The sequence below is a fragment of the Panthera uncia genome, chromosome E1 (assembly GCF_023721935.1).
Source record: "Panthera uncia isolate 11264 chromosome E1, Puncia_PCG_1.0, whole genome shotgun sequence".
In the NCBI taxonomy this organism is placed as follows: Eukaryota; Metazoa; Chordata; class Mammalia; order Carnivora; family Felidae; genus Panthera; species Panthera uncia.
This window is the reverse complement of record NC_064814.1, coordinates 8761794-8774134: the sequence shown is the minus strand read 5'-3', so window position 1 is coordinate 8774134 and position 12341 is coordinate 8761794. Positions and strand designations below refer to the sequence as shown.

The window sequence follows — 12341 nt, the reverse complement described above, 5'->3', positions numbered from 1 at the left end:
GGGCGCGGCGGGGAGCCGGGGGGCGCCGGGCGCGCTGCCAGGCCGCGCCGCACCGCGGGGGCTGGTCGCCCCTCGCCACGTGGTGGTGGCAGCGGCGGGGTCCCGGGCGCCTTCCCAGCTGGAGAAACCCGGAGCAGCCGGGGAGGAGGAGGAGGCGGCGGCGGCGGCGGCGGAGGAGGAGCGGGGCGGGCGGGCGGGAGGGGGGGAGGGGGGGGGGGGGGGGGGGGGGGAGGGGAGCGGCGCCCGGGGCCGGCCGGGGTCGCAGGGTGGGCCGGAGGAGGCGACGGGAGGTTGGCGGGCAGTTGGCCCTGGCGGGCCGAGAGGGGAAGGGTCCGGCGCCGGCCTCCCGCGTTCCCCCTTTTCCCCCTCCGCCGCCGCTGCTCAGGCCGCACCGCCTCGGGAGCCCCTTCCCCGGCCCGGGGACCGCCGACTGGGGGCCCGGGGCTTGGCCAGCGGTGGGGGAGGGGGCTGCGTGGTCTCGGCCCCCGAGAGGGGAGGGGCGACAATTTCTGTCCGCCGAGCTAAAGGGGTTTAAAGGGCGGCTCTTAAAGGGGCCGCAGTAGGGGCCCGGGGCGGAGGAGGCACCCCCTCCCCATCCGCCCTCCGCGGCTCTCACCCGGGGCCACCGGGCCGGGGGGGAATGCGGAGGAAGGGAGCGTCTGTCCGGGCGGCCCAGGGGACAGAGCCCCCGCCACTGGGGCTGGGCCCGAGGTGGCGGGCTGGGGGTCTGGGGGGGTGTGGTGAGCGCTGGCGGGCGGAGTTGGGGGGAGGGGATGCGCCTGGAGAGGAAGGGGTTAAAGGTGGGGCCAGCCCTACAAACACGCGCACACACTCCTTACTCAGACCCGGTCACACGCGGCTCCCTGGCACTTAATGGGGGAGGTTTGGGGGGTGGTGCTGGGGCCCGGGCTTGAGCCACCTTCACTCCAGGCTCCTGCTGCCCGGCTTTGGGAGGTCGCGGACCCCGCTGTCTCAACTCAGACCTCACGCCGAGCCCCCTCTCCTACGCGCACACACGCTCCGGCGCGCGCGCACACACCTCGGACATTCCCATAGTGCCTCACGTGACACACGGCCCCGAACGTGCCCACCCTTCACACACGCTCACGCACGCGTGCACACACGCGCACACACAAACACACAAGGCTTCCTGGCCACTTTCCAACTCCATTCCCGACCCCCAGCCACCCCCAGCGCAGCCCTGCGAAGGCACTCATTGACTGTGACACACCTACACTCATTCACAGACACACACACTCCCCCCCCACACATGCCAACCACAGACACACATTCATAAACAGGGCCAGAAGTACACACGCACCCTCTCGCGCGTACTCTTTCGGAGCCCTGAGTCATTCCTGCCCCCTCCCAGGGCTCCTCACTTCCCTGTGTGCAGGCACATTGGCGGGCTGGGGAATTCTTCGGTGGACCCTTTCCAGGGCCCCCCACCCTCTGTGTGTTCCCTCTGACGCTCTGTGAGGACTTCCTGTGGGTCCCAGATCAGGGGCCGGGAGGGCCTGGAGGGTTGCCACAACCCTGGTCTGAGTGGGGGAGGCACTTCCTTTTCCTGAACTCTGGGATCCTGCAGGAAGAAGCTGGGAAGTTGGGCGGGGGCCCCCACAGAGGACGTGCTGACAGTGGTGGGGCTGACTCTCCCAGAAGCACTGGGCCTTAGTGAGGAGCCAGGGGTGCCAGAGGCCGGGGATGAGGAACGTGGCAGAGAGGTATTTGGGGAAGCAAGGCCTGGGGTGGAGAGGGGCTGAGGAGTGAATCAAGGCAGCCCCGTCTGGGCCCTAGCCTGGGAAGGCAGTCCTTTCCTGTCCACAGGTCTCCCTGGGTTCTGGAAGGAACTCTTCTCTGCTGCTGGCCTGGTTTACTTGTCCCTACTTGTCAGGCCCTCCCTGCCAGAAGTCTTCATCTAGTTACAGCCCCTTCCCCCAAAGGCAGCAGAGAAGAGAAAACAGGGCTGAGTAGTCTGCGGGTAGGCAGGGGTGGGAGCTTCCAAGTTTCCTCTCAGCTGGTCATAGCATTCCTTGGGCCAGGTTGAGGGGTATGGGGGACAACCTCCAGGCTGCCCTCTCCACTGTTGCTCCTGCTCTCCCAGGAGGCCCAGTGGGGGCCGAGGCCCAGGCCCTTGCCATGGAGTCCATGTTTGAAGATGACATCAGCATCCTGACCCAGGAGGCACTGGGGCCCAGTGAGGTGTGGCTGGATGCCCCAGGAGACCCCTCACTGGGAGGGGACATGTGCTCTGCCTCCCACTTTGCCCTCATCACAGCCTATGGGGACATCAAGGAGCGGCTGGGGGGCCTGGAGAGGGAGAATGCCACCCTCCGCCGCCGTCTCAAAGTCTACGAGATCAAGGTCAGAACTTGGAGAAGATGGGGGTCTGGCTGTGTGTGTGTTGTGGGGGTTGGGGATCCCAGGAATCGCAAAGAGGGATCAGGATGCACACTCTTGGGAACCTGAGGGTCCCCCGTGAGAGATGTGGCTGCTTTGGATGGGAAGGGTCAGGAAAGGATCCTGAGCCAAAGGGTGGGACCTTGCATCTAAAAAAGATCTGGTTGGCGGGAGATGCCTCCAGGCCGTGTGGACCCCACTTGAGCAAGGGGAGGGAGAGGCGAGGACTTCAAGGCAGGTTGTGAGGTGGGAGCCCAATCGAGGCTGAAGCCTGGGCAGGGAGCCGGGCACCAGCTCTCCTGAGGACCTGCCTGCCCACAGTACCCGCTGATCAATGACTTTGGAGAGGAGCATGGCTTCTCTCTGTATGAAATCAAGGATGGCTCCCTGCTGGAGATGGAGAAGGTCAGCCTGCAGCAACGGCTCAACCAGTTCCAGCATGAGGTGAGTCCCTCGCTGGCCTCCCAGCCCAGACTGGGCTCCCTGGACCCCTTGCTCCAGTGTATTTCTGACAGTCCCCTCTCTCTACCCCCCAGCCTCTGTCTCCTTGGTCAGCGATGGCCACAGTCTTCCCTAGAATGGGTTGCAGCCTCTCCCACCCCTATTCCATTGGGTGCTGGATGTGTGGGTGGGAGGTATGGGGAGCTGCTTGGCCCCCAAGTCAAGGATGGGCCTGACCATGGTGTGCTCTCCATCCTCTCTGGGCCCCATTCAGTTGCAGAAGAATAAGGAGCAGGAAGAACAGCTTGGGGAGATGATCCAGGCTTATGAGAAACTTTGCGTGGAGAAGAGCGACCTGGAGACAGAGCTGGGGGAGATGGTGAGGCCCAGGGAGCCGGGGATGCTTGAGGCTGGGACCTTTGTTGTGTGATTGTGTGTGACCCCATGTGTGTGTGTTTGTGGTGTGGACCCCAGTGGGTTTGAGTGCCCGTTTGCCCTTGTGAGGGGGGCTGAGTGTGTCATACAAGTTGTGAGTGACCCTCAGGACACCCTGGCCACGCGGTGACAGTAGGTGACTATGTGAGTGACCCTGTCGACAGCGTGTCTCCGGGCGAATGTTTGTGTCTCGTGCTGGGTCGAGTCCGTGCCTATACACTGCGTCTGGAAGGCTGTGTGGGTGAGGGTAGAGGTAATCAGGTCGCTGTGGCTGCTGGGACTGGTCCTGGCATGTGTGTGATTCTGAGTAGGGGTATGGCCACGCGCGTGAGCAGGTGTCAGAATCAGGACACGTGGTCTCTGCCAGCTCCTACCTGTGAGTTGGGTCGAGTCACTTAGCCTCTGTCCCTCCTCCGAAAAGGGCAAACGATAACAATACTGCTGAGTTGTTGTGGGACGTTTGTGTAAGAATGCTTCGCCTTAATAATCATAAACACTTAACATAGCACCTAACTATGTGCCAGGCACTGTTGTTATCTCTTTAGATATATTTACTCATTTTAATCCTTGCAACAAACCTAAGAGGTAAGTGTGGTTATCCCCGTGTTACAGATGAGGTAGGTGAAGCCCAGAGTGGTTGTCACATGTGCAAATAGAACTTATTATGCTTCTGAGGGCGTAGCTATGTCTGGACTGAGGGGCTGTGTGTTCTTAGAAGTGTCCCGCAAGGAAGAGGCGTTAACTCTGACCTTGCAAGGGGCAATAGCCAGAAACATCTGCATTGCAGTTGCCGGGAGAGGAGACCTCACACTCATAGCCACTTGAGAGTGCAGTTGGGATGTGTGACCTGGGGCCTCTGCTCCGTTTAGGGGTGATGGCTTCCCAGACATGGGGAAGTCCTGGCTTTGGGGGGGCCCATAGGGGTACCCTGGTCCTGTGCAGACCCTACCCCTTTGTCTCACCCTGCAGCGGGCCCTGGTGGAGACCCACTTGCGGCAAATCTGTGGTTTGGAACAGCAGCTACGGCAGCAGCAAGGCCTCCGGGACGCAGCCTTCCCCAGCCCGAGCCCCCCACCTGCCCCTGCCCCACCTTGTACTGATCTGGACCTGCACTACTTGGCACTGAGAGGGGGATCTGGCTTGAGTCACGGTGAGATCTCTGCGACCCCTGATATCCCTACCCCAGCGTCCCCTAGACTAACCCCCATTTCAGTACTACTCTGGAATTGATGGTGAGCACCCCATTATAATGTCTTATTAAATTTCTCCCATAATTACCCTATGCCTCTTTGCCACCCGTTCCCTCACTTCATCTACTCTTACGCAGTTTCTCCCACTGACACCCCCCTCTACCACCTGCTTTCTCTGGCTACCCCCATGCAATTCCTATGTGTGTCAGCAGAGGGCACCTCCACTCAGAGTCCCCCAGCCGGTCTTCCAGTGGTGATTAGCGGAGGCCAGAGGATGCTTGGAGATTTGAATGTGGCCAGGGAATCTTTTCAGGAGGCCACCTTATTTTGTCCTTGGTCTCCTAGAAGATGAGAAAAAAGCAGCTCAGGCCATCCTCCCACACTGCCCTCAGTAGAGGCCTCCCCGGGGTATTTGTCCTCTGGCTATCTTCTGGATCTCTGATGGGGCAGTCCTCACCGGTTTCAGTCTTTGCTGATCTGGGAGTCGGTGGAGGGTGCCAGCAGCTGGACCCAACCTGTCATTATCCTCTCTCCTGCCAGCAGGCTGGCCGGGCCCCACACCCAGTGTGAGTGAGCTGGAGCGACGGCGTTTGGAAGAGGCTCTGGAGGCTGCCCAGGGTGAGGCCCGGGGGGCTCAGCTTCGGGAAGAGCAGCTCCAGGCCGAGTGCGAGAGGCTGCAGGGAGAGCTGAAGCAGCTGCAGGAGAGCCGGGCCCAGGTAAAGGACCCCGGCCAGCGCTCCCCGGAGGTCTGAGAGCTGCTGGAAATAGCCGTTAGAGTCCCAGGACGTCCTCCCTGGGTTTCGACTGGCTGTGGGAATGGTAAAGAGGGGGGTCTGGGCAAGGTGACATTGGCGTCTGACCTCCCGGTCTTCCTCCCTAGGATCTCGCCTCCAACCAGTCAGAGCGGGACATGGAGTGGGTGAAAAGAGTCGGGGATGATCAGTAAGTCACATCTGAAATCCTCCCATCTTAACCCCTGTGCCCTGAGGGTGGCATTTCCCAGGTCCCTGTTTTGGGTCAGTTCTCCCCTCTGTTGTTTGGAGGGCCCCTCTTCCAGCATCAGGCCTGTGGGGTTTGGCTTGCTTGTGTGGCTCTTCATCCTTCACAGGAAGGAGGCGAGGTTCTGGGATGTGCCCCCCGCTTTCTTCTGACACCCAAGCTCGTATCTCCTTGAGGTGTCAGGGGTTGAGGCATTTCCTCAGCTGCTTTGCTGCTATGTTCTGGGTCCCCTGGTGAGTTTCTGGGCCTCTCTGAAGCCCCATTTTTTCTGTGCCAGTAACAAGGCCAGTTAGTTGGGTTAACTGCCCCCTCACTGATGAGGAGGAAGGAGGTGGCGTCTTTCAGGGTCTGTGCTTTGTTTCCCACCTCAGGAGAAAGCCGAGGCCGAGAACAGGGGCTTACCTGAGTTCTACAGCAGCCGAGAGGGGGGTTAGGACAGGCTCCACTGGGTGGCCCCTGTAGAATCTTGCTGAGAAAGAAGGGCAGCAGGAAGGAGGGAGGGAGCTATGTCAGTGGGGAGTCTAATGGCAGTGGCCTCTGGGGCAGCACTGGGCAGCAAGGGAGAGGGTGAGCGGCAGCCTGACATCAGTGAGCCTGATGCTTTTCACATCCGCACCCTGAACTCCTCCTCTCCCACTTTCTGAGAAATAGAGAGCAAACCTCCTTCCGCCTAAGCCCTCTCCCCTGAGACCAGTTGTGTGGCACAGACTCCCTACTTTCGTTGGAGGGGAAGCTTGAGGCCCAGAGAGGGACAGGAACTAACCCTGTGTCACACAGTATATGCAGCTATGGGACCCCAGGGTCCTCCTTCCCGCGGGCTTCCTTCTCACCTTCCTCCCAGCTTCTGGCTACTTGGGGATACCCCTCACCTCCCTCTGCACCCTGGGGTGAGGGCCTGGGTGGAGCTGTGATAGTTGGGGTGGGGGGCGGTGAGAACCAGTTTGTGGGAGTGGTGGGTGGGATCCCTCAGCTAGGCTGCTGAGGAGTGTTGAGGGCTCCTGTGGAGAGGGTCCGCCTTAGCTTGTGGCTGAGGTTCGGAGCCCATCCTAGCCCATGTGCCCAGACCCAGAACACACACACACACACACACACACACACACACACACACACACACACATTCTAGAACCCTAGCTTGCCTCAGAAGTTATACTGTAGGGCTCTTTATGGGTCACTGAGTCCAGCCCCCTCTTAGCAGACCGGCAGTGAAGGCTTCCTCCAACCGGTTAAACCCAGAGAAAGGACTTTTTTGGCAGGGCTGGAATCTGAACAGCCAGACTTTGAATCCTTCCAGGGATGCAGAGTGGCTTTGCTTTAATGACTTCACCTCTGTGGCCCCAGGTATCCTTCATGGGCTCAGAGGTCAGTCATTAATGAGAGGTGTGAGAGGAAGGCGTAGGGGGTGGGGGGCCAGAGAAGGAGTGGAGGACCCCAAGGGACCAAAGCTGTATGTGAGTGAGTGAAGGAGAACTCCCATAAGGTGCCTTTGGAGGTTGGATCATCCATGCTGCCATTGGGGCCAGAACAGCCTCTTTCCCTTCCCACCCCCAAGGCACCTGCTCCACCCAGCTCCTTTGGCCACAGTGGCTTTGCCCAGGGGCTGACCAGACCACTCTTACCAGAGGTGACCTCCAGCTCCTCCCCTCCGTCCTCACCGTTGGGACTCTGCATGGGTGCCTCCTGGACCTCTCTCCCCGGTGCCAGTCAGGCTCTGCCTGCCCCGCCTCACACTTTTCAGGCGGAGCATCTCTGGACAGCCCCAGCTTGGCAAGAGTTAATTCTCAGAGGAAGTCCTCACTCCCCCGGCAGTTTTATTTTCTTATAAACTCAGCTCCTTTTGGTAATTGCTTCCCGAGTGTTCCCTCCCCTGTCCTCCCACCTGAGGCCTCAGTCACCTGCTCTCAGCTCACTTTCCCCCACCAGCCCCTCCTCTTTCTTCGACTTGGTCCAGACCCTCCAGGCGAGTGGGAATTTTACCTGTGGGCTTTCCCAGGAGAGGAATGCAGGGCTGGGTTATCCAGATCGGGGTAAGACAGCTGAAGAGGGGGTCAGAGAGATTCCTGAATCCAGGCCACCCCTAATGTGGGAGTCGTGTGTGTTCCTGAAAGTGCTTACCTGTCTCAGTCTGGACCCCTCCAGGGCAGCCAGTTTTATTGTGGGAGTCCTGGCTGTACAAAGGCCCCCCCTCGTAGTGCCCTTGCCCCTGTTAATCCCCGCCCCACCGCACAGTGGTCCTACTGGTACTAAGTGGACAGGCCTGGGAGGCAGCCCTGGCCCCAAGGATTCCAGTCCCTCCCATCCCAGCCCCCAGCCCACCAGCTCCAGTCGTCAGTGTTCCTCCAAAAGTGGGCACCCCGACCAGGCCACTCTGCCACCTTCCATGGCTGACCTCTGGGCAAGATTGCCCCGCTGTTTGCTCAGCCCAGCACCTGGTGGCTGGTGCCCAGGGGATAGATTGTCCCAGAAGAAGAGCTGCTGGAGGCCAGTCAGGGGCCAAAAGCAAGGATGAGGGAGGAGAGGCAGTGGAGACCAGCCTGCTCCTTAGGATGTGCAGGGAGGTAAGGACCCTGGGGGGGGTCTCAGCCGAGGTGGGGGGGTGCAGAACCCACGGCCCCCTCCCCTCTGAGCCCAGCTCAGAGTCACAGGTCCTGAGTGTGGCCTTTCTGAGGGCGTGGCTAGTGCTGAGGGTGGAGGGGAAATTGTGGAGAGGGGGTTCCTTAAGGGGGCTGAGGGCTCAGGCGGGCTGACTCAGTGAAGGGGGTGAGGGCCCAGTGAAGGAGGGGAGCCCCCCTGTGAGAAGACGGGGGCTTAGTATGAGTGATGAGGGAGAGAACGATAGGGCTTGCTTTTTTTCCCCAACGTGGGGGGCTCAGTGTTGCAGCCCTGGCCCTTTTCCGCCCCCCCCCCCCACCCCTCTCTCCGCCCACAAGCCTCTGCGTGGGCTGCGGTTAGTGGTGGGGGAGAAGTGTGAACTCGGAGAGAGAGGATGGAAACTCTGCACAGAGGTCAAGGGCAGTGTGGGGTGGGTCAGGACGGAAGTCGGAGACCCCCGTGTACCCTGAGCTTAACTTCATGCCCCAGAACCAGCAGACCCAGGGCCTCCCCCTTCACGCTTCTCACCCTCCCTACTTCCTTTCTTTCAAATTTCCTTCAGCCAAGGCAGGGGTGCTCACAGGAATTAACCCCTGAGCACTTGCAGCCTTGGGACTCCCCGAGGGTGGGGAGGGGCTCGGAAGGTGAGGCCCACCACTCCCACCTGATTGTGGTCTGAGGGATTGGTGGGCTTTGAATCTGCCTCTGCCTCTGCCTCTTCCTTTGCTAGGAAGGCAGAGAGCAGCTCTTACCCACACTCTCTCCCTAGAAGGGAAACTGCACATCCTCTCCTCCTCGTTCTTAAACCAAAGCCATTGAGCTGGTTGGCATCTCCAAAGAAGGATCAAAACGGGTTTCTTTCTTTCTCTTGGGCATATTCCCAACTCTTCGTCCATATGCCAGACACCACGGAAGGCGGTTTACCTACACCATCTCATTTCCTTCATTTCCTTCTCACAGAAGATGTGGTGACAGTTCTGTCCCCTTTTAGTGCTGAGCAAACTGAGGTACAAAGAAGTGAAGTACTTAGAGAAGTTCAGCGCGAAGTTAAGTGCGAATGCCCCGCAGGCCCTCAGCAGATGGGGCGATAGTACCTCTGTGGTGTTTCTCTGGTTCAGGTTCTTCCTCAGGTAGGAGGGCCCTTCTGGGAGGGGTGACCAGTGAATTATTGGCCCAACCTGCTCAATTTTGAAAGTGGAAATTTCAGTATGTTAAAATGTCAGAATCTTAGTAATTCTGCCAGGGCCGCTAGTGGGAGCCAGGACGGTCCAGGGCAAGTTGGGATGCCTGTCTCCCCCCCTCCCCACCCCCCCGGCCCCCCACCTTGGTTCCCAGTCCCACTGTGAGTGCTCAGCTTGGCTGTGTCTGGGAGGCTTTCTTGACACTGTGAACTTCTAGCTGTGCTGGGAGCATGGCAGGGGCTGCCATGAAGAGCCGGGCTCTGGGGACCGCAAGTCATAGCTGGTCGAGGAGAGTGGAGGGGCTCAAGGCGCCTAAAAGGAAGTGGTACAGCAGTGGGTTGTTGCAGAGTGACTTCCTCCTCCCCTGGCCCGCAACCTCAAGTCCGCTCCACGGCCCGGTGCCTGTGGTTCCCTCCCCGAGGGTCGGGCGGGAAGGCTGCTGCTGGGTGTGCCCGTGGGTGGTGGAAAGTTTGGTCCCTAAATTCCCCCACGAGAGTGAGGTGGCCGGGGACAGCTGGGGACGGCAATGGGCAAAGAGGGAAGAGCCGGGAATGCTGGATTTCTGTTTTCCTCCTGATTCTGAGTCAGCTGGTGATTCTGACCACATGACCAGCTCGGATGCTGACCCCAATCCTAACCCTAATGCCGATCCCACCCCCGAGACTTGAACCCTGCCCCTCATCCTGTCCCAAGCAGTGTCCACAATCCTGACAGGAAATGAACTACCAACCCCAGCCCTCATCTGACCCTGACCCCAGCCTCGATCCTGACCTCAAGGCCATCCCTAGTTCTAATCCCGTGGCCCAACCACTGGCCCTCACTGTGGCCCAGCCCAGCAGAGGCACCCAGTGAACTTCCCTGGGGAAGATGCCACAGGGTCTGTGTGCCTCACAGCTGGTTCGGGGTAGAAAGAGCCCCTTTCCAGAGCAGGGTGCTTCGGTCTCTGACCTTCCTCAGCTCAGTTGCTTTATCAATCACAGTGAAGATTATTGTTTCTAGATGAAAATTTGAGATCCCCGAATTATTCATGGAAAGAATGAATGAAAGGATAAGTCAATGAAGGGTGGAAAGACTTGCAGTGGAGGGAGCCTTCCTTCCTGCCAGCTCTGCCATTTGCACTCTGGCTCCTCCGAAGGTGCCAGCTCAGCAGGCTGAGGTGCCAAAAGCAGGTTTGAATCTCCGCTCTGTGACCTTGAGCCAGCTTCTTAACAGCTCCGATCCCCCACATATGTCTGGCACCTTCCCCTCCCCTCCCAGGACAAGGGTGGTGATGCCCAGGCTACTGTAAAGCTCCCCAGCTCCCTCTCCTCCTGCTCCTCCTCCTCCTCCTCCTCCTCCTCCTCTTTCCCTTCTGCTACCTTCCTGTCTCTCCTTCCTCCCTTTCCTGATCATCTTGGAAGGCAGCATATAGCCTAATGGTCAGTAGCCTGGACTTTACAGTCCAGGAGGCCAGGGCCCAGTTTCAGCAACTCCACTGCTACTAGGCTTTATGACTTTGCAAGCCTCAGGTCTCTTATCTAGAAAATGGAGATCATAGTGGCAACACTGTAGGGTTGTTGAGAAGATTCAGAAAAGTTCTTTAGCATAATGCCTGGCCTATGGTAAGCGCTCATAAAGGCTATCTACCGTTCTTTTCTCTCTAGGTCTCTCCCAGGTTCTGAGAGACTCAGAACTTTCTCTCATAATGTAAGCAATCGGGAAGTGCCCAAATTTAGCCATCTGCTGCCGTTCACCTGACCCTTCCCAGACAGTCTCGATGGTGGAAAATAGCATTCAGGTGTGGGCCAGGAAGCCAGGAAATGGAATATGTGTTCAGGTGCATGTGTGCAACCCTTGGTTGTGTAGTGCAGTTGAGATTTTTTCCATTGAATTGGCAGTGTTTTCTAATGTGAGTCATTCAGGTCGTTAGTGTATTTAGCACCCTGGGCCTGAGCATCTTGAGGTGGGAAGAGGCGCCTGATGAAGGGGGGAGGTCCTGAGGGGCCCCACCACCTGGCCCAGGGTCCTAGGGGTCTTTGTGAGGCTGCCTGGGGCTCCAGGAGGACAATAGTCACTTGCCCTCCCCCATCCCACTCCCCCTGCCCCACACCTGGTCAAAGCTGGGGGAAGGTCTGGGCGGTCTGGGCCAGGGGCTTCCTCCTTCCATTTCCTGCTGTCCTGTTTTTCCATGAGGAGGGTGCCAGGAGCAGGGCGGTAGAAACTGGGGTAGCTCCTGACAAGGGGAGGAAGGCATGTAGGGGAGAGATAGGGGCCTGGGAACTGAGTGTGGCAGGTGAGATCTCTAAGGCTGGGTGTGAAGGCGACGACCTGTATCTGTCACCTGAGATACAGCAGTGAAGGCGGATGGGGAGAGAAACTTGCAGCTGCTTGGCCAGAGAGGGCGCTCCATCAGTGCCCTAAGAGCCCCTCCTGCTCCCACCACTCAGGGGTCAGTATGATGCTCTCAAGCCCCCAGTCTGATAGGGGAGACATAGCTCCTGCACTCAGTCTGAAGCGGGGAGCCTTTCATTGGAGAGTCCCCAGTTTAATGTGGGACACACAGGCTAGATCCTCCTGTTTGATGGGGAAGATGCCGTTTCTTCCCACAGACACATGAGATCAAAGTCAGGGAACACAGGACATATAACACAAGGGCTGAGATGTGATGCGGGGAACACAGGACATATAACACAAGGGCTGAGATGTGATGGGATTGAGGGCTGCAGCGTCTTGGCCAGAGTTCGTCCCCCAAGGGACTCCTTCCTCTCTGCTCCTGTCCATCCCTGTGCACCCTCAGATGGGTAATGAGTGCTCCCTCTCCCTGGGAAGTGGGCTTGCCCCCCCAGAATCCCAGCCTCTTGGCAGTAATTTGGCTTTGGCCCAAATGAGTTAAAAATAGTTTTGTTGTGGGAGGGGCTGTTGTCTCCCCCATCACCCAGCTCACCCCAGGATTAGCAAGAATCAGCCAGCAAGCAGACAGCGCAGAGCAAGGGAGCTCGGTCATTATCTACCCTCTGCACCTCGGCTTTTCCTGCCCTCTGAAGCCCTAACCTCATGACTTCCCCTGCTCTCCTCCAGGGTCTCTCTCTCTCTCTCTCTCTCTCTCTCTCTCTCTCTCACACACACA

At 58.9% G+C, this 12341-nt stretch overlaps 1 protein-coding gene across 2 annotated transcripts in view; it reads left to right on the top strand.

Moving 5' to 3' along the window:
- Positions 1-561: 561 nt before the first annotated feature.
- Positions 562-12341, top strand: part of TBKBP1 (TBK1 binding protein 1) — a 17691-nt gene continuing 5911 nt past the window's right edge. Inside the window, exons 1-7 of one of the 2 annotated variants that reach the window (XM_049637497.1) lie at positions 562-1724; positions 2105-2364; positions 2722-2844; positions 3116-3220; positions 4246-4426; positions 5007-5182; positions 5347-5408. In XM_049637497.1, coding sequence (XP_049493454.1) covers positions 2140-2364; positions 2722-2844; positions 3116-3220; positions 4246-4426; positions 5007-5182; positions 5347-5408 — 872 coding nt within the window. In that variant the 5' untranslated portion in view covers positions 562-1724; positions 2105-2139. The other variant, XM_049637496.1, reaches the window with a different exon arrangement.